This window comes from Choloepus didactylus, chromosome 21 (genome assembly GCF_015220235.1).
Source record: "Choloepus didactylus isolate mChoDid1 chromosome 21, mChoDid1.pri, whole genome shotgun sequence".
Classification (NCBI taxonomy): domain Eukaryota; kingdom Metazoa; phylum Chordata; class Mammalia; order Pilosa; family Megalonychidae; genus Choloepus; species Choloepus didactylus.
Genome location: NC_051327.1, coordinates 23,869,149 through 23,893,797, shown reverse-complemented (window position 1 = coordinate 23,893,797; position 24,649 = coordinate 23,869,149). Strand labels below are relative to the sequence as shown.

At 52.0% G+C, this 24,649-nt stretch overlaps 1 protein-coding gene across 4 annotated transcripts in view; it reads left to right on the top strand.

The window, feature by feature from the left end:
* SDK1 (sidekick cell adhesion molecule 1) overlaps positions 1-24,649 on the top strand; it is a 941,791-nt gene that overhangs the window by 788,231 nt on the left and 128,911 nt on the right. For 3 of the 4 annotated variants that reach the window (XM_037813737.1, XM_037813739.1, XM_037813738.1), the window contains 3 exons: positions 20,951-21,060; positions 22,651-22,801; positions 23,318-23,555. In XM_037813737.1, the coding sequence (XP_037669665.1) occupies positions 20,951-21,060; positions 22,651-22,801; positions 23,318-23,555 (499 nt within the window). Of the gene's footprint in view, positions 1-9,041; positions 9,135-20,950; positions 21,061-22,650; positions 22,802-23,317; positions 23,556-24,649 lie in introns of those variants that run through there. The other variant, XM_037813740.1, reaches the window with a different exon arrangement.

Below are 24,649 nucleotides of genomic sequence, written 5' to 3'. Positions count from 1 at the left end.
AGAGCATATATGAAAAACCCACAGCCAGCATAGTACTCAATGGTGAGAGACTGAAAGCCTTCCCTCTAAGATCAGGAACAAGACAAGGATGCCCGCTGTCACCACTGTTATTCAACATTGTGCTGGAAGTGCTAGCCAGGGCAATCCGGCAAGACAAAGAAATAAAAGGCATCCAAATTGGAAAAGAAGAAGTAAAACTCTCATTGTTTGCAGATGATATGATCTTATATCTAGAAAACCCTGAGAAATCGACGATACAGCTACTAGAGCTAATAAACAAATTTAGGAAAGTAGCGCGATACAAGGTTAATGCACATAAGTCAGTAATGTTTCTATATGCTAGAAATGAACAAACTGAAGAGACACTCAAGAAAAAGATACCATTTTCAATAGCAACTAAAAAAATCAAGTACCTAGGAATAAACTTAACCAAAGATGTAAAAGACCTATACAAAGAAAACTACATAACTCTACTAAAAGAAATAGAAGTGGACCTTAAAAGATGGAAAAATATTCCATGTTCATGGATAGGAAGACTAAATGTCATTAAGATGTCAATTCTAGCCAAACTCATCTACAGATTCAATGCAATCCCAATCAAAATTCCAACAACCTACTTTGCAGACTTGGAAAAGCTAGTTATCAAATTTATTTGGAAAGGGAAGATGCCTCGAATTGCTAAAGACACTCTAAAAACGAAAAACGAAGTGGGAGGACTTGCGCTCCCTGACTTTGAAGCTTATTATAAAGCCACAGTTGCCAAAACAGCATGGTACTGGCACAAAGATAGACATATAGATCAATGGAATCGAATTGAGAATTCAGAGATAGACCCTCAGGTCTATGGCTGACTGATCTTTGGTAAGGCCCCCAAAGTCACTGAACTGAGTCATAATGGTCTTTTCAACAAATGGGGCTGGGAGAGTTGGATATCCATATCCAAAAGAATGAAAGAGGACCCCTACCTCACCCCCTACACAAAAATTAACTCAAAATGGACCAAAGATCTCAATATAAAAGAAAGTACCATAAACCTCCTAGAAGATAATGTAGGAAAACATCCTCAAGACCTTGTATTAGGCGGCCACTTCCTAGACTTTACACCCAAAGCACAAGCAACAAAAGAAAAAGTAGATAAATGGGAACTCCTCAAGCTTAGAAGTTTCTGCACCTCAAAGGAATTTCTCAAAAAGGTAAAGAGGCAGCCAACTCAATGGGAAAAAAATTTTGGAAACCATGTATCTGACAAAAGACTGATATCTTGCATATATAAAGAAATCCTACAACTCAATGACAATAGTACAGACAGCCCAATTATAAAATGGGCAAAAGATATGAAAAGACAGTTCTCTGAAGAGGAAATACAAATGGCCAAGAAACACATGAAAAAATGTTCAGCTTCACTAGCTATTAGAGAGATGCAAATTAAGACCACAATGAGATACCATCTAACACCGATTAGAATGGCTGCCATTAAACAAACAGGAAACTACAAATGCTGGAGGGGATGTGGAGAAATTGGAACTCTTATTCATTGTTGGTGGGACTGTATAATGGTTCAGCCACTCTGGAAGTCAGTCTGGCAGTTCCTTAGAAAACTAGAAATAAAGTTACCATTCGATCCAGCGATTGCACTTCTTGGTATATACCCAGAAGATCGGAAAGCAGTGACACGAACAGATATCTGCACGCCAATGTTCATAGCAGCATTATTCACAATTGCCAAGAGATGGAAACAACCCAAATGTCCTTCAACAGATGAGTGGATAAATAAAATGTGGCATATACACACGATGGAATACTACGCAGCAGTAAGAAGGAACTATCTCGTGAAACATATGACAACATGGATGAACCTTGAAGACATAATGCTGAGCGAAATAAGCGGGGCACAAAAAGAGAAATATTATATGCTACCACTAATGTGAACTTTGAAAAATGTAAAACAAATGGTTTATAATGTAGAATGTAGGGGAACTAGCAATAGAGAGCAATTAAGGAAGGGGAACAATAATCCAAGAAGAACAGATAAGCTATTTAACGTTCTGGGGATGCCCCGGAATGACTATGGTCTGTTAATTTCTGATGGATATAGTAGGAACATGTTGGAAGTTAAGCAGTTATCTTAGGTTAGTTGTCTTTTTGTTACTCCGTTGTTATGGTTTCTTTGAAATGTTCTTTTATTGTATGTTTGTTTTCTTTTTAACTTTTTTTTCATACAGTTGATTTAAAAAAGAAGGGAAAGTTAAAAAAAAAAAAGAAAAACAAGGGAAAAAAGATGTAGTGCCCTCTTGAGGAGCCTGTGGAGAATGCAGGGGTATTGGCCTACCCCACCTCCATGGTTGCTAACATGACCACAGACATAGGGGACTGGTGGTTTGATGGGTTGAACCCTCTACCATAGGTTTTACCCTTGGGAAGACGGTTGCTGCAAAGGAGAGGCTAGGCCTCCCTATGGTTGTGCCTAAGAGCCTCCTCCCGAATGCCTCTTTGTTGCTCAGACGTGGCCCTCTCTCTCTGGCTAAGCTAACTTGAAAGGTGAAATCAATGCCCTCCCCCCTACATGGGATCAGACACCCAGGGGAGTGAATCTCCCTGGCAACGTGGAATATGACTCCCGGGGAGGAATGCAGACCCGGCATCGTGGGACGGAGAACATCTTCTTGACCAAAAGGGGGATGTGAAAGGAAATGAAATAAGCTTCAGTGGCAGAGAGATTCCAAAAGGAGCCAAGAGGTCACTCTGGTGGGCACTCTTACGCACACTTTAGACAACCCTTTTTAGGTTCTAAAGAATTGGGGTAGCTGGTGGTGGATACCTGAAACTATCAAACTACAACCCAGAACCCATGAATCTCGAAGACAATTGTATAAAAATGTAGCTAATGAGGGGTGACAATGGGATTGGGAAAGCATAAGGACCACACTCCACTTTGTCTAGTTTATGGATGGATGTGTAGAAAAATAGGGGAAGGAAACAAACAGACAAAGGTACCCAGTGTTCTTTTTTACTTCAATTGCTCTTTTTCACTCTAATTATTATTCTTGTTATTTTTGTGTGTGTGCTAATGAAGGTGTCAGGGATTGATTTTGGTGATGAATGTACAACTATGTAATGGTACTGTGAACAATCGAAAGTGTGATTTGTTTTGTATGACTGCGTGGTATGTGAATATATCTCAATAAAATGATTAAAAAAAAAAGGTATATTTGGAGAAATTTTATGTTTGTCTTTGTCCCTTTTACTTTGTTGCCTCTCCCATAGATGACCATATTTTAGGTTTATCCTTTCAGTTTTTTTGTACAATACAGGCAAATGGATAGATAGATGATGGATAATGTCTATTCCACGGACTGTAGCATGCTATGTATGAGGTCCCGCACCTTGCTTTTTCATTCAACAACACATCCTAAAGGTCATTGTGCATTTCTGTATGGAGAGCTTCCTCATTCCTTTTTAAAGTTGCATAGTTCTCCATTGTGTGGCTATAACCATTTGCTTATTTAGCTAGACTTCTACTGATGGAAATTTGGGATGCATATTAATTTTTATGGCTGCCATAACATGTTACCAAAACTCAGCAGCTTAAACAAGACAGATGTATGTTCTCACAGTTCTGTATGTCAGAAGTCCAACTTGGCTTTCACGGCTGAACCAAAGTGTCAGTAGACCTGTGTTGCTTCCAGGAGGCTCTCAGGGACGATCTCTTTCCTTGCTCATTTGGGTAGTTAGTGCCCTGCGGTTGTCGGACGGAGACCTCCCTTTGCTTGCTGACCATTAGCTGAGGGCCCTCCCCAGTTTGTAAAGTCCACCACATCCCTTGGCTCGTGCCCCCCACCCCACCTTCAGAGCCAGCAGTGGTGGGTGGAGTCCCTCCCAGGCTTTGAAACCCCCCTCCTCCTCTGACATCTCATCTCTTGGCCCCCTCCTCTGCCTTCCTCTGCCACTTCAAGGACTCCTGGGATTAGATGGGGCCACCAGAATAATCCGGGATAAACTCTCTCCCTTCCCTCACTCACATCTGCAGAACCTCCTGCCATGTAAGGGAACATTCTCGCAGGCTCCGGAGATCTTTGTGGGGCCATTCTGCCAAAGGTGGTTCTGAGCCTTCATATGGTCACCCTGTATTTTCTCCACCGTGTCTTTGAGGTAGGTTCCTCGAAGTGGGTATGCTGGGAGTGAGAATGCTGGGTCCAGACCGAACGCAACGTCAGTTTTCCAGATGTTGGCAACCCACCTCCAGAGGCTGTGACAGTTTTCATTCCTGTCAGCAGGGTTTGAGAGGGGCCGTTTCCCCGCAGCCCACCAGTGACGTCTACCAATGACAAACCTTAGAACTTCTGCCAGTCTCATGAGAAATGGGCGCTCCGTGCAGGCTGAGTTTGCACTTATTTTATTATGAGTGAAATTAAGCATCTTTTCATGGCTCATTTAAATTATTCTGTGATATGGCTGTTCATATCTTTTGCCCATTATTCTGTCAGATTGCTGGGCTTTTTCTTTTCGATTCTGGGACTTCTTTATATATTAAGGCTTTTATCCTTTGTTGATGATGTATGTGGCAATTTTTTCCCAGCTTGTTATCTGTCTTTTGATTTGCTTATGGTATTTTGTTGCCATGCCAAAAAAAATTAAAGTCTAATTTAATGATTTTTTTCTTGCATGTTTTTGGATTTTGATTCATAAATAGGAAGGTTTCCCCACTCAGGTTCTAAAAGAATTCACTCAATTTTCTGCTTGTACTTTTATGATTTCATTTTTACATTTAGATCTCTAATCCATTTGGAATTTTCCCCTGTATTTGGAGGGAGGTGTGAGTCCATTTTTATCTTCTTGCAAATAGCTATGTAATTGTGTCATGACATTTTTTAAAAGTCCATTTTTTTCCTCCTATTAAATTATAATACTAAATTCCCACATGCACTTGGGTTTCTTTATGAATTTTCTATTCTGTTCTATCAGTCTGGCTATTCATGTGCTAATTTCACATTGTTTTACTTACAAAGCCTCTAAAATTCCTTTTAATATTGGGTAAGGCTCCCTCCTCCTGCCCCCTATGACACACAGAGACATCACTCTACACTTTCAGGATTTTCCCGGCTGCTCCTACTGATAGCTCGTGAGGGCAATGTCTTAGGGCATGTGTTTCAAATTACAAAATTACTAATAAAGAAATTATTTTAAGGTTTTCTCATCAATATGACATCTGCAACATTTATGGTAGGTGTTTCAGAGCTAGGCTGTACTGGATTAAGGCAATTCATTCCTAATCTAGTTTGCTGGGTGTTGGTTTTTGTTTTCTGTTTTGGGGGGGGAGGTTTAATCATCAATAACTTTAATTTTATTAAAATGGCTCTGCATCTGTTGAGTTGCTCACATGGTCTCCTTCCTTCATCTGTTAGTAAGGTGATTTATATTGCCACTCCGTTGTTCAGCCGTTCCAGAATTCCTGTGATAAACACAATTGGGTCACGATGTTTATTTTGTTTTATTTTGTTTAATTTTGTTTCTGGTTAAGATTTTCGCATCCATATTCTTAGGGGAATTTGGCTTTCCCTGTTTGCTTCATTGGTTTGGTTTTTAAGATCAATAGTTTTGTTTTCTCACAGCTCCATAAACCCGGAGTCGATGGCCCTCGGGTCCCATACCCTGGAGGCAGCGACGGGGGCAGCAGCGCAGGCCCCGTGTCTCCGCCCTGGGCAGGGGCTTGTGCGCGTCCTGGATCCTGGCGGTGATTCAGGAGTGGGGAGGTGTGAAACGCACCCCCGCCCAGACCCCACCTCAGAGCAGTTACATCAGAGTCTCAGGCGTGGGGTCTGGGGTCCGGGGTTGGGTTACCACCCCCCTCCCTCTGCTAGCCTGGGCCTGCTGACCAGAGGGGGTTGCTCGGTGGTCCCGGAGCTCCCAGGGTCTGATGGATGCTTCCTGCCCCTCCCAGGAGGAAAGGGGGTTCTTTTCCCTTTCGCCTCCTTCTGTGGGCCTCTCCTGGGCCCTGGGGCCAGAGCGCTTGTGTCCTCCCGGGTGGTGTGAAGACCGTGTTCCCTGGGGAGACGCATCTGGGCAGGCTGCCTGCAGTCCCCCGGGGTGGCCCTGTGCCTGCCCACCCCGTGAGCTTCCTCTGTCATCTCCTGCGTGCCCCGGGAGGTCTGCGGGGGGTCTGGGAGCAGCACTGGGCCCGGTGCTGTGGCTCCGGACCTTCCACTTTCTCCTGCTGACCCTCCTCAGGCCTTCAGCCCTTGGTTAAAACTTAAGCTGGTGTTTTGGATTTCCCTGAGGTTCATTTTTACCTTTGATTAGGAGAGTATTTCAAACACAACAGAAAAGTGCCTTCCCCCAGAGCCTTCACCCAAGTTGTGCCAGTTATCCCAAACCATCCTCCATAGCGGAGGGGTCCATTCCGGGGCCACAGGCCATTCCCAGTTGTCAAGCCTGGCCTCGCCTTGATCTGGATTGGCTCCTCACTCATCCCTGAGTGCCGGGACCTTGGCGTTGTTGAAAATTATAGGACAGTTGTTTCTTAGAGTCTCCTTCAACTTGGACTTAGGAAAAGCATCTCTTGATTAGACCCAGATTTTTTATCAGCATGATATTACTGAGGCGATGCTGGGTTCTGCTCAGTGCTTTCTTTTCTCATTTATTTATTCATTTATTTATTTATATCATGTGGACCCATGGATTCCTATCTTGTTTAACAGATTATAATCCATAGCTGTCATTATTCATGTCAATGCCCAGATTTCCCTACATTTGGCCAATGGGCGGCCCCTCCACCTGGCTTCTGTGTTCCTTTGACACAGCCCCTCTTTGAGAGCTTCCTTATTTTCTGGCACAACAAGATTTCTTGGCTCACTCTCTTCTTTCCCTGTTCTTTCCCAGACATTTCTCCCAGAAATGCTGCCCCTTCCCTGGAGAGCGGTCTTAGGAACCACCATCCAGGCACTGGTGCGCTCATCGCCCCTGGGGTGTCACTGCTCCCAGGCCCTTCCGTGGCAGAGCAGGAGAGACGCACACCCGGAGGCTCCCACACGTGCGTCTCTAGCTCCGCGTCTATCCACATATACTGGGAAGCCCTGGTTCACACCAGGATCTCCAACACAATGCAGAACCCTTGGGTACTTCCAAACTCTCCCTCTTCCCACGTTTATACAAACCCTTCTCCCACAGCAGGAACCTGGATCCCGGCTCCCCGATGTATTTGCTTCTTTGCTGCATCCCCCATTCATGGCCAGTCTCTTGGCCTGAGAGGGCTGTGGCCCTGCGTGGACGCCTTCTTCACACAGGGCTGACCCTTCCCCGTAGCCTGCTCTGCCAGGGAGAGAAGGCTGCCCCTAAAATGTCAACATGCAGACTTGAATTAACAAGGTCTCTACCTTCCTCCCAGTGGTTCAGGACTTTAAAATTCCTTAATTCTAGTCAACCCATACTTGTTATTATGTCCAATATTTCAGTTCACCTTGTTTTTATATATCCCCAAAGGTAGTGACCATTATTAGGTCCTTTTATTCACAGCCAGAGCATGGTTTAGATTTCACCACACGTTTACTTTTTTCTCTGGTCATCATTCCTGCCTGCATTTTCTCTCTGGATTCAATTTCCTTTTGGTTATTTTCAAATATCTTTTAGTTATTTTCTCACGGAAGGTTCGCGAATGATAAGTTCTTCCACGGCCTGGAGAGCAGGGGGCTGGAAATGTCTTTATTTCAATGCTAGTCTTTGAGTGTTAATTCAGCATTCTAATTCGAACTTGAAATTCAAAGATAAGATCCCACTCTCTTCTGGCTTGTGTTATTGATTTTGAGAAGCTGCTTTCTGACTAGTTGTTATGTCTTTGTAGATAAGCTAGTGTTTGAAGACCTCTGGGTCTTTTATGTTCTGGAGTTTTGCTATGATATGTCAGTATTGGGTTTTTTTTTTTTTCAGTCCTATTCAGGATTTGTTAAGCATTTTGAATCTTTTGAGTATTGCCTCTTTCCTCATGCCCCCAATTTCTCCTCTTGGGGTTCTTATTAGATAAAGGATACAGCTTCTCATCCTGTCCTCCTTATCCTTAGCATCTATTTCATATTTCTCATCCCTATTTCTCTCTGTACTACTTTCTAAGAGATTTCCTCAGATCTAGCTTCTAGTAAATTAATTTTCTGTTGATCGGTGTTTAATCTCCTTAATCTATTCATTGAGTTTTGAATTTCAATGGCATTTTTTGTGTATTAAACAGCTCTATTAGTTACTTCTTCAAATCTGCCTTTTATTAAACAGTGGCTTATGCTTCCAATTCATTCTTTATGTATTTATTTTTGTGCATTCATTTTTTTAGTCTCCAACAGTCCTTAATCATTTGAACATACTGATTTTTAAATCTCTCAAATTATCTTAATCATAAGTTTGTGTTTTCTTCTTCTAGGCATCTCAAACCTAAAAGAGGGACAGCCCATGGGTACAGAGTTTTTGGTTTTTCCTGTCTTCCCCTCCCCTCGACCCAGCACTGAGCCTAGGGAGGCAAGCCCTCTCCCCCTGCTTGCTGGGGGATCTCCTCTAGCCCCTCTTTCTCAGAGGTTGCAGACCTTTATTGGTCCAGTTTTGTTTAGAGCGTGTGAGAGAGTTTGTGTCCTGGGCCTTGTCTCCAGTGGCCCCTGCCCCGTCCCTGTGGGCATTCAGACCCCCCTTGGTTAGTGAGGGTGACAGCCTGCCCTGGTGGCTCCGGCCCTAGTCCCCACTTCTCTTTGGCTTCTGGACACCCACCCTGCTCCTTGCATGCCCAGCTGTGAGTGTAAGAGGACATTACTATGCTGTGCCCAGCATTTCGGAGCTTGCTTTTGGAGCAGGAGGCTTCTCAGGCTACCCAGCTGCCATTTTGCCAGAACTGCGAGTCCCTCAGAAATGTTCTTCCTGAGCTCTTTTAAAATTAACTCAGCAAGTCAACAATTCTGGAAATGTTGTAGATGGTTGAAACTTCAAAATAAAAGAGGAAAAGATTTTCCCTTAAACTTCGCCATCTGAATCATTTGTGCTTCAGTTTCCCTGAAGAGTACTTGTTCATCTTTAAAAGGAAGCCAGTTCCAGAACCCAGGGTCTGAGGCCTATAGACATGTCCCAGCTCTGTAGGAAACAGGCATGGTCGAAGATAGAAATAGAAGGTACGTTTCTGAGTGCTGCGTTACTCAGTGCTCTGAGCCCTGGTGCTGTTTCTGTGGCAGAGCTGAGCTGCACGCTGGCTGTGACCAGCCGTGTGCCCGAGATGGCTTTGTTCTTCAGATACCTGCATCGGGTCCATCGAGAGCTGCCACCCGCTCTCGTGGGGCAGCGAGTCATTCTCCTTTGATTGAGTTGTTCTGGTTTCAATCGTATGCTAAATTATCCCAAGAAATTCTCGTGGTCTGCTTTGTCAGAAGTTAACATAAATATCCATTTATTCACCAAACCAATCCCGTTTTTGTTGGAGACCTATTCCAATAAACAGGCATTTTTCAGCAGGGACCACCTCACAGACGCGTGAGCAGGTGTCTCTTTAAGTCGCGTCACTGCCAGGCCAGGCCAGATAAGAGCAAGTGTTTGGTTTTCTACAAACTCAGGACAAACCGCACTATCCCGCCCCATCGTCCTCCTCACGCCCACACAGCCCCCAGGGAAACAGCAGGCTCTGGCCCCTGCCACCAGCTCGGTGCCAGGACTTGGGCCATGTGACCTTTTAAAGGCCCCTGTCCCCCCCTCCCCACGTGCAGCTTCCTGACCTTCCTCACCTCCCGGGATCGTCCTTCACCCCACTCATGGGAAAGGCACCCTGTGCCGGCCCCCAAGGTAGGTCACACCACGTGCAGAGCAAAACCTTCGGTGGAGCGAAAACGAACAGTCAGGGCCTGGGACCTTCGGCCTGGGCAGGCCCGAGCCTGGTTCAGCCACTCACCAGTTGCCTGACTGTAGGCAAGTCATTTAGCACCACTTTCTTCTTTTTTTTCTTTTTAAGTGCACCCAGAAGGCTTATCACCTTCAGTTTCTTTAACTGAAGAGCATGAATAACCATACCTGTCTTGCAGGGCTGTTGGCAGAATGGGAACGTTTTGTTATATCCACTCGTCTGCCTCCCCCAGGGCCCCTGCTCTCCGTGGGACCCAGGTCCTCCCGGGTGAAACCTCCTCTGCGAAGCCTCCCAAGCGCTCAGGGCAGGTGCGCCTCCCTGGGTGGGCTGCTCCCCGGCGGGGTGTCCTCCGCAGAGCCCGGCTCGGGCCATCCAGCCACCTTTCTGAGCGTGTCTAGGTGGGTCCCCGGGTCCAGGCAGGTTCCAGAGATACGCCCCAGGTCTGGCGTTCCTGAGCTCAGAGCAGCGGGGTCCTTGCCCCCGTCCCGGGGTGGGGGGTATCCACGCAGGCCTGCTGTGCCGCAGGAGGGCTCGTGCCCACCCACTGCCTTCCCCTGGAAGTAGCTGCCGAGCCCACTCGCCCGGCCCTGCGCTGGGAAATGGGAGCAAGACGCGGGTACCGTGTAAGGGAGGGGCCCACCTTTTAACAGTCGACCCGGTACACAAATGGAGGTTTGCTGGGTGGGAGGTGGTCGGGACCCGTTCCGGGGGCCAGAAGGGCCCAGAGCCCTGGCTGGGGGCAGTGCCAGCAAGCAGACACTGGGGGTGAGGAGCGAGCCTTGGAGACGCTTCATGGTGACAGAGCCTTTCTTTTCTCCCTTTGACCAGTTTTCAGTCTGCCGTCCTGGCAGGAAGGGCTCCTTTACTCTCTGACTGTTGTTTACACGCGCCTAGAAGGTTTCGTTGCCTAGAGAGTCCATCGGTGAATTATGGAATGAGGGATCCTAATCGTCCGGGAGCCAGTTGAAAGTCCCTGTGATAAACTAATGCTCAGATGTGGGTTAAAAAAATAAAAGAAGAAGCTTTTATAGGTATTTCTGGTTCAGTAATACTTGGCTTAATTAGTAACCTTTGACTGTAGAGTGAGCAAAACATCTCTCCCCACATTTTTATGGTGCCCCGTAAAAGGGGAAAATGCAAATGTTATATGTTTTCATTTGCCACTCGTGTCTGCCGGCTCGTGCCTCTGTAAACCCCTGCAGTTCACGGCCATTTGCTGTGCTCTAATAGCCAAAATAACATCCAGTTTTCTAAAAAGTCTGCTTTGAGCAGGCTTTTCTGTAATGAAGATGCTAGTGGTAACACTCTGAGTATATTCTGAAAATGGGAAAGGGGGGAAAAGCCCACTTAGTGCGTAATAGTAGGCATTTTCTTAAAAGGAGCTGTTGCAGACAGTGCTGCAGGCTAAGAAAATAAAGCACTAGTCTCCCAGGTGCTGGTCTCTAACTAAGTGTGGTGGGGGCAGGGCCCAGCCCCCGCAGGTGAGACCTCCAGGCCCCGAGGAGCCAGGTGGGCTGGGCAGCACCTGCAGTGTCACCTCCTCAGAGCCGTCAGGAAGTCAGGAGCGCAGGGACCCCTTCCCTGTCTCCTAAAGGCGCCCCCACCCAGGCGGGGATGTTGCTGCGGGCTCTGCTCCGTTTTCTGTGTCGGACGCGCCTACCTGTGGGGACGTCTCTAGGAGGTGGGGGCCCACGGCCTCACAGGTGGTTTCTCCCGGGGCGAGTTCTGGGGACAAGGTGGGCTCCGCAGACAGGGGGAGTCAGGGGAAGTGGGACCCAGAGGTGGAAACCCCCACGCCCCAGGGCTTCCCCTTCTGCCGGGGCTGCCAGTGGCTTCCGTGCCCGAGGATTCTCGAGGGCGGCTCCCTTCAGAGGGCCCCCCCACTTCTGCCCGGCCCCCCTCCAGCGAGCAGACACGCAGGGGGCCTGGGCTCCAGCTCGAGTGATCGCTTTGCCTGGTTTGTGACACGGGCAGCTCCGGCAGGGGCTCACCTCCACGTCTCCCCCTTGTCCTCTTTATTTCTTTTGTTTGTTTTCTTATTTGCTGACCATCTTTGTCTCCCCAAGAACATCAGCCCCATCCTGTGGGAGTGGGGACCTGGTCAGGGCCACCCAGCGCTTCCACCCGGGCACCTGCTCAGGCCTGGTGTGTGGGACGGGGCTCAGGTGACAGCGTCGAGTTGGGGGAGGGGGGGCCAGGCCAGCAGCCGGGACAGAAGCGTGCTCAGCTCCACGCCGAGGGACAGAAGCGTGCTCAGCTCCACACCAAGGGACAGAAGCGTGCTCAGCTCCACGCCGAGGGACAGAAGCGTGCTCAGCTCCACGCCGAGGGACAGAAGCGTGCTCAGCTCCACGCCGAGGGACAGAAGCGTGCTCAGCTCCACGCCGAGGGAGCGCCTCTACCCTCTTGTTTCTTAGCTACCCGACTGGCTCCCTGTTACCTCTGGAGGTAGAAAGAAATGCCAGTGTTTTCTGCGTCCTGCAGGGTTCCCAGGCCAAATGTCCTTCAGTCTCATCCCTTCGGGGCCTGGAGCTGGGAATTTCTAACCATCAGTTATAGCTCCTGCTTCCCTCACTCATTAGGGATGGACACTGGGGCTGCTTGTGGTCCTTTTGAAAATCCGTCAGCATTTCGATTGTAATAAACCCGGCTGGAAGAAAAAGGGTGACCCTATTTTTGAGTCGTCTGCCGCAGACACAGTGGGGAGCGGCGCTGCTGTCGTTTCTGACGGCTCTTCCGTGGGAGCGCGGTCGTCCGGGTGAACTTGCCGAGACGCGCTTCGTCCTTCGTGCTGGCGTCGCACCCCCATCTGAGCGCGACGGGCAGTGAGCTGGGTGCTCAGGTACTTCACGTTTATTATTTCTCTGATTGTCCGTAACGACACCCTCACAGCCACTGCCCTCGTCTTTCTTGGCCAGCGTAAAACTCTGCAGAAGATGAAGGGTTTCAAGTGGACTTTTTGTTCATTAGTCTATCAGATCCTTTTAGCTCCTGCTATGGGACGTTTAAAACTACCACCTGAGAGGACAAAACGACAGCGTAAGTGACAGCTCGTGTAGGAACAAGGGAAGCGTTTGGCTACAAATGTCATTTTCAAGAAATAGAGGTCAGCAACAATATAAATTACAACTGTCAAGCCAAATTACACTTTACGAAGTAACATTCTCCAGTTCTTCTCCGAAGACTGCATCTGTGCCCTGGTCCCTTTATCCTGCATGTCTGGGTGGGTTTGTACATCTGCCTCTAGGTTTCATTTTTCCAGTCATTAGGTTTTATATTGGTTTCATTCATTCATCTATTCAAGCAGCAAACATTTATTAAACACCTACTGTTTTATAGGTTTTGTGGTGTCAGATAACACGTTAGATATTAGATTACAAAGATGAGAAACTTTTAGTCCCCACCTCAAGGAACTCACAATCGGGGTGGGGACTGGGGGTGGAGGGAAGATGCAAAATAATTGTTGACACCCATGAGGCTTGTGAGAATTCTTATAATAAATTGTTGCTGAGAGGGTTCAGGAAAGCAAATGTGTAACTGGCCAGGGGAGTCAGGGCAGCCTGGGGTGGGAGGTGACTTTCGCCTGGGCCCTGGGGGGCCTGGTTGCTATGGGGAGGGGGCTTTCCCAGCAGGGCTCAGAGTAGCCGTGACTTGTGACCTGCAGGAAGGGGCATGGCTGAGCAGCGAGGCATGAGTGCAAGAAGTGCTGGGAGGGGGTCTGCCCAGGTGAGCCAGAGCCGCCTGGGAAAGCCGTGAGTGCCCTGTCTGGACACGTGGTGGTAAAATGCTGCACCGCGTGGTGAGCACGGTGTCACGTGCCAGGCAGCCGCAGGCACGTCACAGACTTCATCTCTGGAAGTGGCAGGGAGTTCTCAGCCTAAATGCGTTTGGCTGCAAGTCTGGCACCTTGCCCATCACACGCCACTTTATGTCCTCTCTGCGTTTTGGGATTTGAGGAAAGTCTGCACATCAGTTCCTCTGTGTGCACAGCGAGGCAGTGGAGTGGCGTGCGCATTGCTGTTTGTCCTTGGGCCGGTGTACCTGATGGGAGAGATGGGACAGCCACAAACACTGTCCTGTCTCCATCGGTGATGGGGGCACGTGGAACCCTGCGCTGCAAGGCTGAGGAATGGGGAGGTCGTGTCACTGCCATGACACCGGGCAGCTGTCAGGCTCGGCCTGCCCCGCATCCGCTCCCCCATCCCTGCCCAGTGGGCCCACGGACTCCTGTAACCCCAGGGCGTCCAGCGGGGACGGTCACGGGGAACAGAGCTGGCTCTGGGAGAGGCCTCCTCGTGAGCAGGAAGGCTTCATGGAAGAAGCCATCTCTTGAGGGGTGCCCAGTGTTCAGACCTGTGGCGATGGAGGGGACATTTTGGTGGGAATGGGGAACGAAACGGTGTACAGGGGAGATGCGACAGGGAGGGATAGTCAGCCAGACTCCAGAAAGCCCGGCATGCTGGTCCGGGGAGCTTGACCTCACTCCGTGGAAGGCGGGGGACGTGGAACGGGGCCTGGGTCCCAGGGCTCAGCTCTGCAGACTTGGACCGGCCTCGTGCACCTGCTCCTGCCTCACTGGATGACCTGAAGCAGGGGCCCGGAAGGACGGGGGTCCACACGCTGGGCACATCTGCCAGGCCGCACTGTACGGGGGACGGGAAGGGAGGCCCAAGGCTGCAGAGAGCAGGGAGTGGGGAGTTACTGCTCAGGAGGCGCAGAGTTTCTGTTTGGGGGGATGAAAAGTTCTGGTCATGGATGGTGGTGATGGCAGCACAACGTCATGAACATGATTAATGCCACTGAATTGAACACTTACAGGTAGTTAAAATAGGAAATTTCGTGTTACAATGATTTTTTAAAAAGTAAAACAAAAGAGGTCAAGAGCCCCTGAAAGGGTCCTTCGTGGGAATTGATAAGCCTCAGAGCGGCCGTGAAGGGCATCTGGTCAACCCGATGGGTTCCACGCTGGGTTGGCCTGGAGTGCAGCGGCAGAAGCAGTGGGAACGGCTCCGTGTTTTCCATCCTGGACGACAGGAAGGGCTGTGGCCTCCTCCCCAGGAATACAGCAAGTCATGGATAGAGGACGACAGATGGAGCAAGGGGCACTGGCCCGGAAACATCCTGTGCTCAAGTGGAGACTGAGCCATCCCTGAGGGGAGCTGAAGGCCACCAGGAAGGGGTCAGCCCCAAGGAACAGGAACGAGGGGGCTGAGGACAGGCCTTGGGGAAACGGCCCGCATTTCAGGGTTCACTACAGCGGAGAAACGGCTGGAGAAGCAGAGGAAGGGGGACACAGTGCCAGACCAGTCCCAGAGCTGAGAGTTCAGATGGAGAGAGCGTGGTGGCAGCTGGAGAGAAGATTAGATGGTAGAAATCCTTGAGAGCCAGTGAACACGAGGGCGGGGTGGGCGGATCTGGTTTGGCTGATGCGAGGCCCGAGCCTCCTCCCGTGAGGAGATGAATCAGGTGCCAAGTGGAAGAGTGGAGCCCGAAGCCACTCGCTAGGTTTGCCGACTCCCAGGGCTGTTTGAGGAGAGGCCCCTGGGCCTCGCTCTGACCTGGAGCCCCTTCCCGGCCATGCAGACATCCCCGTCTGTCCCTTGGCCCCCAAGCCCTCCAGGGCCTCATCTGGGGAAGCTTCGTTTGGCTCCTGCGCAGGGGACGCCGCTTGGAACACCAGTGTCCTCAGTGCCTGTGGACGTTGCTTGACATGCAAGTTTTCCTGCTGACACCCGAGTTTCAGCCAAGCAGAGAGCACCAGGGCTGGCAGCTTTCCATGGAATGTGTTCTTGGAATGTCTTTTTTTTCTTCTCCTTAGCGCTGGATGAAAGGAGAGGTGCTGCCTTCTACCATCCTCCACCCTCCTCCGCCCCCCACTCGCGGCTGCAGTTTGGGGTGCTTTCTCCCTTTTGCAGACTTCCCTTTGGGATGAGGTTAGTGATTGCCCTCTGAGCAGCCGCTGACCTCTGGCCTCTGGGGTGCCGAGCTCGCGGGGGCCCCAGGGCCTCCTGGCAGGAGCGGCCAGGTGCTGCTCAGGGCGGGGTCTCCGCCTGCTTTCCAGGGGCCCCACTCGGCAGCTCTCCTGATGCAGATGATGGGAAAACCCACTCGGCGGGGCCAGTGGGTCGGGGACACGCTTATTCAGTGGGTGCTCATGTCTCACAGCCCAGCCCCTGGCCAGGTGGTGCCACACCCGGGTGGACGTGGACGCGGGTGGGCAGCAGATTCCGCAGGACTGAACGCCGGTGGTGCGGCCGCCCCTGTCGCTTCCTGGACGGACAGCGTGCTCCGTAACGGATCCAAGGATCTCCCCGCCACTGAGGGTGTTGGAATGGATGGCATTTCTGCTTAGATAGTAAGTGCTGCCAAGTGCTGTCTGTTAGCTTTAAAAGAAGGGGGGAGGCTTCAAAACCCCAGCTTCCCCAGGGAGCTTTGGTGTGTTTTATGTTTTAGGAGGTTTGCCTCACTCGTTGGCCAACACATTGTTAGTGAACAGCCAGTTGCTTCTAGAACACTTTGTTATGAGGGTCAGGAAATCTAACCACAGAGCCAGGGGAGCCCAGGACATGGAAGAGAACTTCTGCTCATCAGGAAAAAGAACCCTGGCCTCTGCAGATCAAAGTGTAAACCTTTTATTGTAAAAATTTAAGTTTTTGCCCAGAGATGTGTAAGTAAAGTCATTTTTTTGTAATAATTTGCTTTTGGAGCCCACTGCAAGACAACCACGTTCAGTGCTGATTTCGGAGTCCCTCTCTGGTTCATTTGTATCTTCACTCAAGTGTGGCACGTGCCACCCTGAGCACCTGGTGGGAGCTGCACCCGGGGGAGATGCTGGAGACACAGGCCTGGTAAGACCCCACCCGCCACTGTGTGTCAGACCCGTGGGAGAGTCAGCCGCGTGGGCAAAAGTCACAAGGCAGCCTGGCAAGAGAAGTGATCCGGAACGTGGAAACGAGGCAGAGGGTCACTGCACGGTCTTTTGGGGCCCCACCAGGGCAGGGGTCGGCAAACTTTCTTTACAGGACCAGGGAATAAATACAGTTCTCTGCTGAGGGAGAAAGATGTAGCCGCAGGTGTCCACAGACCAAAGCATGGGCTGTGTCCGAGAGAGCTTTGTCGAAACAAAGGCGGTGGCTGGAGGGGCCCGGGCTGCGGTCTGTGGCCCCTGCCCCAGAGCCTGTTGGGTGAGCCCACCGGGCACCCGCTGCCAGGGGATGTTACCGTGTTTGACTTACTCTTTGCTGACTGGGCCCAGAGTCTATGAAGCTGGATGTTGATCTGCAGAAGGTTGAAAGACGAAAACCCAGAGGTGATGGGTGCCTTGCTCTTGAAACATTAGCCAGTTTTATTTCTCATGTTGCCATCTTATTTCTGCGTTCTTTCTTTCATCAATTCTACATACTTTGGCTCCCATATTCTCCTTCAAACCAGCGTTACCATCCTGCTAGGTCTCTTTTGATACATACTACGTATTTGTATGAGTGTCGTGTTTTAAGCATATGTTTTGACGAAGGTGTAAGTGCTGTACTGAAGGAAGTAGCAGGTGCCCTCAGAGCACAGACTTGGGATTGGGGTTCTGGCAGCCAGACTGGGGGGGGCATGAGGGAGTGAAGGGGAGCGTGGCCCGCGAGAGGCTCCCCAAGCCCAGGTGTTCCCCAGATGCTGAAGGAGTTTGCCAGTAGCACAGAGCAGGGCCAGAAGGAGCAGACACCGTGTCGCGTGAGGAAGGGGCCTTTGCAGAGTCACACGGCGTTGGAGACCAGGAGCGTTTGCGTCATGGCCCGTGTGTCATGGGGAGGAGAGGCAGAAGGGCAGGTGGGGCCAACTGGAAACCGGGTCAGGGGGAGCCCCTCTGGCTGTGCCAGTAATTCAACCCTCATTCAGATGGAGTTTCATAAAGGGAGGCCAAATACCGCAGGGCAAGGGCAGAGAATTTGGACCTTTGGTGCCAGCCTCGGTCTTTCTATATTGTCGCATCAGTTTGGGTCTAGTCCTAAAATTCTTCATCAAGTCAGCGAAACAAAAGCCCTACAGTGAAAGGGCAGGCCCTCCCTCCGAGGCAGTTTAGGGACCATCTATTCATGAAGGGCCCCACGGCCGGTAACCCTAAAGGAGATACGCCCCGCTGGCAGCCCCCCCGCCTTTCCGGGCTGCGGGACTCGTCCCAGGCTTCTGCTGGAGGAGTTGCCGGCCCCGTGTCCTCAGAGGGAGGAGATGAGGCAGTGGCCTCGCTGCCCTTCTTCTCATGCCCACAGTGCCCCCCGCTTGTCTCCATCTCCTCCGGGCAGCATCTGACGTCTCCCTGGTCCCTTCCCATCTGCTGGGACATGGGGGTGGGACTGGCTTGGAAACAGCAGAGCTTCCCTGACCAGCCAACCCCGCCCCGGACACACTGAGCCACCGGCCCTGCTCCTCCCGCCCGGTGGCCGAGGTGCCTGAGCAGGTAGATAGACATCCACGGGGCTGGGATGCGGGCAGGCAGGCTGCCGGGCGCCAGGCAGCTGGATGCACTGCCTCGATGCACGTTGGCTCTCCTGGGCCCCGGGTTGGAGGGCAGGAACCCCCTTGCTTCTCAGCAGTGTGTGTTGAGGAGAAGGGAGCTGCTTTACGAAGGGGTCAGTCTCAGGGACCAGGTGACAGAACCTGCTGGGCATAGACAAGGTGGGTGGTAAACAGCAGCTGTCAGCACGAGCGGCTGCCATTCCGGCACCGGTCCTGCCCTGGGGCCCCTGACGGCAGCCTCTTCTCAGGGTGTTGGAAAAGGGATCCGTGTGGGAAGTGACAGGTCCCCAGTGACCAGCCTGGGACTGAAGCCACCTCTTTTTTTTTTTTTTCTCCCTTCCTCCCCGTTTTAATGCTTATTTTCCAAGAAATAGCACAAGTGCTTTGGTTGACTACCCTGAGGATTCCTTTCTCCTCAGTTACCTCCAGCTCTGTCACCGCTGGGTCCTGGTTCCAGGCCCTCGTTTAACAGGGTCCCCTGACACTCGGTAAAATTCAGCTCAAGTTTGTAGAATTTTGATTTTAAGGAATTCATACATTTTATTGACGATTAAGACTGGCACTGTGTAAGCTAAGAAAATGTGGGGGTTCAGCACCCCACATCGTGTCCCAGCCTGCCCTGCCATCCCCACCCCGTCCCCCCAGAACTGAGGGGCCCCCAGTTGCCTCCCCAGGGAAGCCTGAGCACACTGGGTGCCCCCCACCTTCTCCCCCCTTCACCAGGAGGGCCCTGGAGCGTCCTGGCTGCTCCCAGCTCTGACTGACCCCCTGGGTGACCTTGAACCAGCCCCTTTCTGTCCGGCGCGGGCTTCCTCCGGTGGGGTGTTTACTTCCGTCTCCTCCGTGCCAGGCAGGCTGGTGGCCCGGGTGTGGGCAAGCTCTCTGCGTCCCCGACAGGCCCCGGCCCCTGCACGGCAGGTCGGCCCGACGGCCCCAGGCAGGGCTGGGCACTCACGGGTCTCTGCACGGCACACCACCTCACTCCGATCTAGCCGCTTGTCTTATTTTCTTACCCTTTCATGCCTGCGTCTCTGGAAGAGGGTGGGAGGGCTCCATGGGGGGGGCTCATGGCACGAGTGCCACGGGAGGCCAGCCCGTCCGAGAGAGGGGACCAGAGAGCGTCCGCCCTCCTCCTGCAGTCAGGAAACGTCGTCCCATTTTCAGCTGCCTCGCTGCTTTGCTGGCTCCAGGACGACCACTGTCCACTCTGCCCTCCAGATCTTTTTCCACCAAATGTCTTTGGTCAGTTACCCCACATTTTATTTTCACGTTTTAGTTTAGAGTATGTAGAATCTTGTATTTTGCATTTGGATTTTTTTAGGAAACACTCCCCCCCAGCACTCAATTCCCTGCTCTTCCCCCTTGCCTGTTTCTCTCGTGAGCAGGGTGGTTTGGGATTCTGATGCCACCTTCCAGGCCCTGGCTGCCAGCCAGCTAGGTTTCTTTTGCAGACTTAACGAGCGTGTTTCATTTAAGCCCTTTGTGGAATGTTAAATGCACAAGGCCTGGGTGGGCCCCACCTCCACGCAGCTTGTTTGGCCTGAGGCTTGTTTCCCTGGGGCCCCCCGAGAGCCACACGAGGCCCAGGCGTGTGTCTGCAGGGACGGGGGTGGGGACGCGGCCGCCTGTGTGGTGGAACTCCTGTGAGGCCGCGGAGGGCCCCCTTCATTGTCCTCTGCCAGGACAGGCCCATGTGGCATCACGGGGGTGGCGTGAGAGTGGGCAGGTCGGTGGGGGCGGCGGGCAGGGTGAGCCCGGAGTCAGGACAGGCGGGTCAGGTGGAAACCACCTCTGGAGCAGGCCGGCTGGGCACGAGGATTCACTTACGGTGAACAAAGCCAGTGAGAGTCGGGTCCTCAGGCAGGGCCGAAGGCTGGGGAGAGGTGGGGGCTGGGGGCACTTGGGAGGGCGCTCCAGGTGGGAGCTCCAGGTGGGTGCTCAGGAGGGCTCTCCAGGTGGGAGCTCCAGGTGGGCCAGGTGCTCTCGGGGCAGACTCGGATGAGGCCAGCCTGCATTGGAAAGGAAAGTTTCTTCTCTTCTCTGCTCTGCCTGAGGCTGTTCTTTAAATCTCAAAGGGATTGGATCTGCCCTGGTCCAGATTCAAAGTCAGCAACTGAGTCCTCTGGAGAGAACCTTCCTTTGTCATGAGCCAGTGGTGGTGTCTTCGGTGGGTGTTTGGGGCAGAAAGGATCAGGTGGGAGGCAGGTGACTGAGTCCCCCGGTCAGGGTGTGGGGGAGTGACTCAGTTTGGGACGCCCGTCTGGGGCTGAGTCTCTGCTACCCCTACCGTGGGTTCTTGGCCATTGCTCCGGGGCATCTCCTTGAGAACCGTCAGGTGGGAGGAAGGACAAGAGAGTGTGTGAAGGTTCTGGGCCTGCAGAGGTTTCAGCCTTTGGGTCCAGCCCACCTGGAGCTGTTCCTGAGGGCTGCACTTCCAAATACACCCTGCCCACCCACCTACCCAGCGGAGGGGTGAGCAAGGGCCTGCATCTCCAAGGCCAAAGCGGGACAGGGTGCAAGACTCAACTGAGGCTCTGCCCAGGCTACCCGGGCCCCAAGGCCCGAAAGCTGACCCCAGGATCCCCCTTTCCACAGGTTGGAGCCATCGGCGACGAGGAGGAGTGGGTGCTCCTCCACGAGGAGGAAAACGAGCCAGACGCCCAGATGCTGGAGATCCCTGACCTCACGCCCTACACACATTACAGGTGAGGACGGTGGGGGCGACGCGACTCAGGCGGGTGGCTTCTGTCTGCAGCAGCAAACCCACTTATATGTGTGTCGTCGTTTCCGAGTAACGACAACAGTAGATCAAACATTCAAGGGTAGGCGAGATACACACAGTGGGGCATTATTTCAGAGCAGACTGTGCCCGGGTGTTAGATCAGGAATCTTCTTCCTGTGGATACTAGAGGCAAAGTGCCCCAGGGAAGTGGCTCCCTGTTACGTCAGGCTCAGTCACCAGGGCCCACACACAGCTGGGATGTGGCGCTTTTCTTTACAAACCTCTGACTCTCATGGCTGTTACTTCCGAGGCGTTAGTCTCGCCATCAAGTGCTGAATGTGCCGTTTAACTTTCTGCTTCTTGATCCTGAAACTTAACCAGGCAGTAAATCCTTGGCCTTGAAGACTAGAGCCTCAGCCATTAGAGATGTGCTAATTTCCCATAAGATCGCTGAAGGAGAGGATGTTTTTCAGTCATCACCAGGGGTTGAGTTTATAATGTCAGTGTTATACCAGGACTCATACATTTTGTAAGATGGGGAAGGAGGGAGGAAATAAGAATCAGTAATTCAGGAAGTAACAGGTGAAGTTATATCTTTGCCAAGAGCATTTTTCTGATACAATTCCGAAGTTAGAGTTAAAAGAGGAAGGAAAATAAGAACCTAATGAGAGATGTTGTTCAGCTTCTATTATATGTTGACGTCTGTCCTTAGAAGATTACAGCAGACACATCAAGATAGGATACACTCATCTTTGGAGGAAAACCTTTAGTATGCGAGGAGCTGCTGGGATTCAGGATTTACCGTGACATTAGCTGCAGCTCTGTAATGATTTCAAATATCAGAAACTGTGACTGGAGACCAGCGTTCCTGCCTTAAATTCATGTCAAGTCAGGAAGCCTCTGTAATAAATGTGTGTGCACACTTAGGTGTTTTTCTTGCATGTAAGTTCAATTCAAGTAATTATTCATAAAAATAAAGAAGAGGCAGAACTGAAAACTTTCAGATAGACTTTAAAGAACATCCAGCTCCACCCTCACTTGATAGATGAGGAAACCGCAGCGAGTCAGCAGTGCGAGGGCCCACGTGGCTGACGGGTCGCAGCCCCAGAGCAGGGATTCTGGGCTCATCTCCTGGACCGACAGAGGGGCAGGGAGGGGACGGTCGCCTGGTCATTGGGAAGAAAATCGACTTGAAGAGTTGTCCTCTCTGGCAGCATCCTGACCCTCCCCTCCTGTTAAATGGCCACTTGAGCCTGAGCCTGAGTCGGCCCATGGCGGCCAGTGACAGTGACACAGTGACCAGTGCCGGTGATCCAACCTCCAACAGGCCTCACCCCGGAATTTTAAATTGCTGAGTCGCAGTAGATTTACCATTCCCCGAGGATTCTTAGGGAAAAGGGCCGCATCCGTAATTTGCTTTCTAACTGAAACCAGATGGAGAGAGGTCTGCCGGCCCCTGGCAGCCAGGGCAGACCCGCATCCTCCCCGGGGAGCAGGCCTGGTGTGGTCTCCCCGCTCGTCCACACAGCCTCTTGCTTCAGAGCGTAACTCTCCTGGGCGCCTTGGCTTCTAGATTCCGCATGAGACAAGTGAACATCGTCGGCGCGAGTCCCTTCAGCCCGTCGTCTCGGGTCATCCAGACGCTGCAGGCCCCGCCGGACCAGGCCCCAGCCAGCGTCCGCGTCCGGACGGCGAGCGAGACCAGCCTGTGGCTCCGCTGGGTGGTGAGTGAGCCCCGAGGGGGAGCGGAGGCTGCGGGAGGGGAGCGAGCCCCGAGGGGAGTAACCTGCAGGCGGCCGGGGCTCCGGAGGTGAAGCGAGAGCTTGGTGGTTCACAGCCACAGCTGCATTCTAAACCCAGAGCTGCTTCTGCTTTCCACCAACCTTGACCTCAGAGCAGCCCGGCCTGTCTCACGCAAGGGTCGCAGGGCTCCCCTCCCCTTGGGACTGAAGATCCTTCCCTGGGGAGGGCGGCGGCCATGCCCCACGCTGCACCTCTAAGTCCTTGGGTCGGGGCACCTCGGAGCCAATCTTGATTCTCCAGGACAACCAGCCTGGTATTCATCAGAACGGTGCCCACAAAATTAAGCCAAAATGCCTTAAATAAAGTACATGCAGCCAAAGTTACTGACACAATTTCACTTAATTAAAAATGAAATGTTCCTGGGAAAAACCAAGTGGAGGGCTGCTGGGGCCTCGTCCGGCATCGCTCAGCTCACCTCTGGCTCTCGTGGCTTCCAGCCGCTGCCTGACTCCCAGTACCACGGGAGCCCCGAGTCCGTGGGCTACAGGATCAAGTACTGGCGCTCGGACCTGCGGGCCTCGCCACTGGCCCAGGTGCTCCAGGACCCGCTGGGAAGGGAGTGCACCGTCGAGGGGCTGGAGGAGTGGACGGAGTACGAGCTGCAGGTGCAGGCCTTCAACGCCGTTGGCGCCGGGCCCTGGAGCGCGGTGGTGCGCGGCCGCACGCGGGAGTCAGGTGAGGCGGGGTGGGGCAGGGGGGCATGGGCTCGGCACCCCTAAATCTCCACACCCCAAACTGGTGGCCTCCCCTGGGCTGGCCCGCATGGGTCTCTGTGGCACTTCATTAATTTGGTCAACCTTGACAGTAATTTAAGTGAGGCCGCTATTTGAAATTGATGGTGGATTCTAACAGGGGATGGACACACATTGGTATTTATTTTTTATTTGTGCTCATTTTCACGGTTACTGATGAAAAGTGAGTATGTGTAGAAGACTCCAAGAATCTTCACAAGGCATTCAAGACCCCTCTTCACAAAGTACCATGTACAATATGCTCTGTCTAGCCCACCGGCACGCCTGGAACCCCCAGTACAGGGGCTGCAGCGCACCACAAGTTCATCTCCGACTTACGTTATAGTCTCAGGTGGGACGGGTAGCCCTGTACCTGTTGGCAGGTAGCTCTGTTTCCTGAGGAGGCGCTGCAGGCCTGCGGGGCTGATTAGCTTCTGTACCAGAAACTAGAAAGTAGGAGAAGGAGCCAGGAGTGGGCACACCTACCTCTGGAAACCTGTCCAGAAGCGGCACACACCACGTGCCCGCGGCCACCAGCTGGAACCCCGTCACAGCTACAGGCTGCTGCTGACTTCCAGGGAGAAAATGAAGTGTCCTGGGGACATTTGGCGTCTGCTGCCGGCTGCTGATGCCGATTGTGTGGCCCTGAGCTCCTAGGGTTTGTGGGCGGCTTCCCCAGCCAGCAGCGATCTGGACGGCCGTGCTTGGCCTAAGGTGAGTGTGTAGAGACGCTAACGGGACAGTGCTGGTTTCTTTAAAGAGACGCTCTAAAGAGACCCAGCTCTTCCCTCTGGTGTGAAGTAGTGAGCCTTGTCCTGAAGCAAAGTGGACTATCTGCTGTCCAGCCCCCTTCTCTGTCTTCTTTGATGGATGTCACAGCAGGTACTTGCTTCCTCTTCAAGGGCCGTTATTTCTAGACTTGCTTAGGCGGTGGGAAACAGTCCTTCCGTCCCTCCCCTTCCTCGGACACGTGTGAGGAGAGGGTCCTGAGGCCTGAGCTGGTGACCCAGGTGGTTGGGCCGAAGGGAGGCACCGGAC